Source organism: Zingiber officinale, chromosome 6B, assembly GCF_018446385.1.
Source record: "Zingiber officinale cultivar Zhangliang chromosome 6B, Zo_v1.1, whole genome shotgun sequence".
NCBI lineage: Eukaryota > Viridiplantae > Streptophyta > Magnoliopsida > Zingiberales > Zingiberaceae > Zingiber > Zingiber officinale.
In genome coordinates, this window is record NC_055996.1 from 105,777,807 (window position 1) to 105,778,432 (window position 626).

The following is a 626-nucleotide window of genomic DNA, read 5'->3' on the forward strand; positions in this document are numbered from 1 at the left end:
ATGGAGGAATTGCAAAGCATTCTCTGGACCTACCGCACAACGCCTCGGGTGAGCACAAGCCTCACTCCTTTTCATCTAGTCTACGGCAGTGAGGCAGTGGTACCCGTTGAGGTCGGGGTGCCTTCCACTAGGAGAATGCTATACGACGAGGAGAACGCCGAGCAACGACTAGCAGAGCTGGACCTCATTAGCGAGACTCGCGAGCGAACGGCAGCCCGGCTAATTGCCTATCGACAGAGGATGAGGCAAAATTATGATAGGAAGGTGGTTCCTCGCTTCTTCGGGGAAGGGGACCTGGTCTAGAAGCGAGTGAAACCCGTGGGAGACGTAGCCAAGCTAACACCTTAATGGGATGGACCTTACAAAGTTATTAAGAGGTTGACATCGGATCCAATCCTCACTTCCGGAGTCGAATTCGCCAAGATCTCCCTTTAGATCGCCCAAAAATCCTCCCAAGAATGGGAGGAATCCACCAAATCTTGCTTTCTCCCAAAGGGGAGAAGATCCCCTTTCAAATATCCAAGGAGGCCTTAAATAGAGGGGAGCTTTTGGGCGCCACACGGCCCCGAGGCATAGCCGTGTGAGGTTCACACGGCCAGAGCCTTTCCCCTCTCTGCCATCTGTAC

The 626-nt window shown here is 53.4% G+C and overlaps 1 protein-coding gene across 1 annotated transcript; it reads left to right on the forward strand.

The window, feature by feature from the left end:
• LOC121991331 lies at positions 1-303 on the forward strand. The gene has a single exon (XM_042545344.1). It carries the CDS (start codon positions 1-3, stop codon positions 301-303), a length of 303 nt encoding a protein of 100 aa, XP_042401278.1.
• The last annotated feature ends 323 nt before the right edge of the window (positions 304-626 follow it).

Bases quoted from the DNA above. Each gene is read 5' to 3' on its own strand.
- LOC121991331 (XM_042545344.1), top strand. From the start codon at position 1: ATGGAGGAATTGCAAAGCATTCTCTGGACCTACCGCACAACGCCTCGG.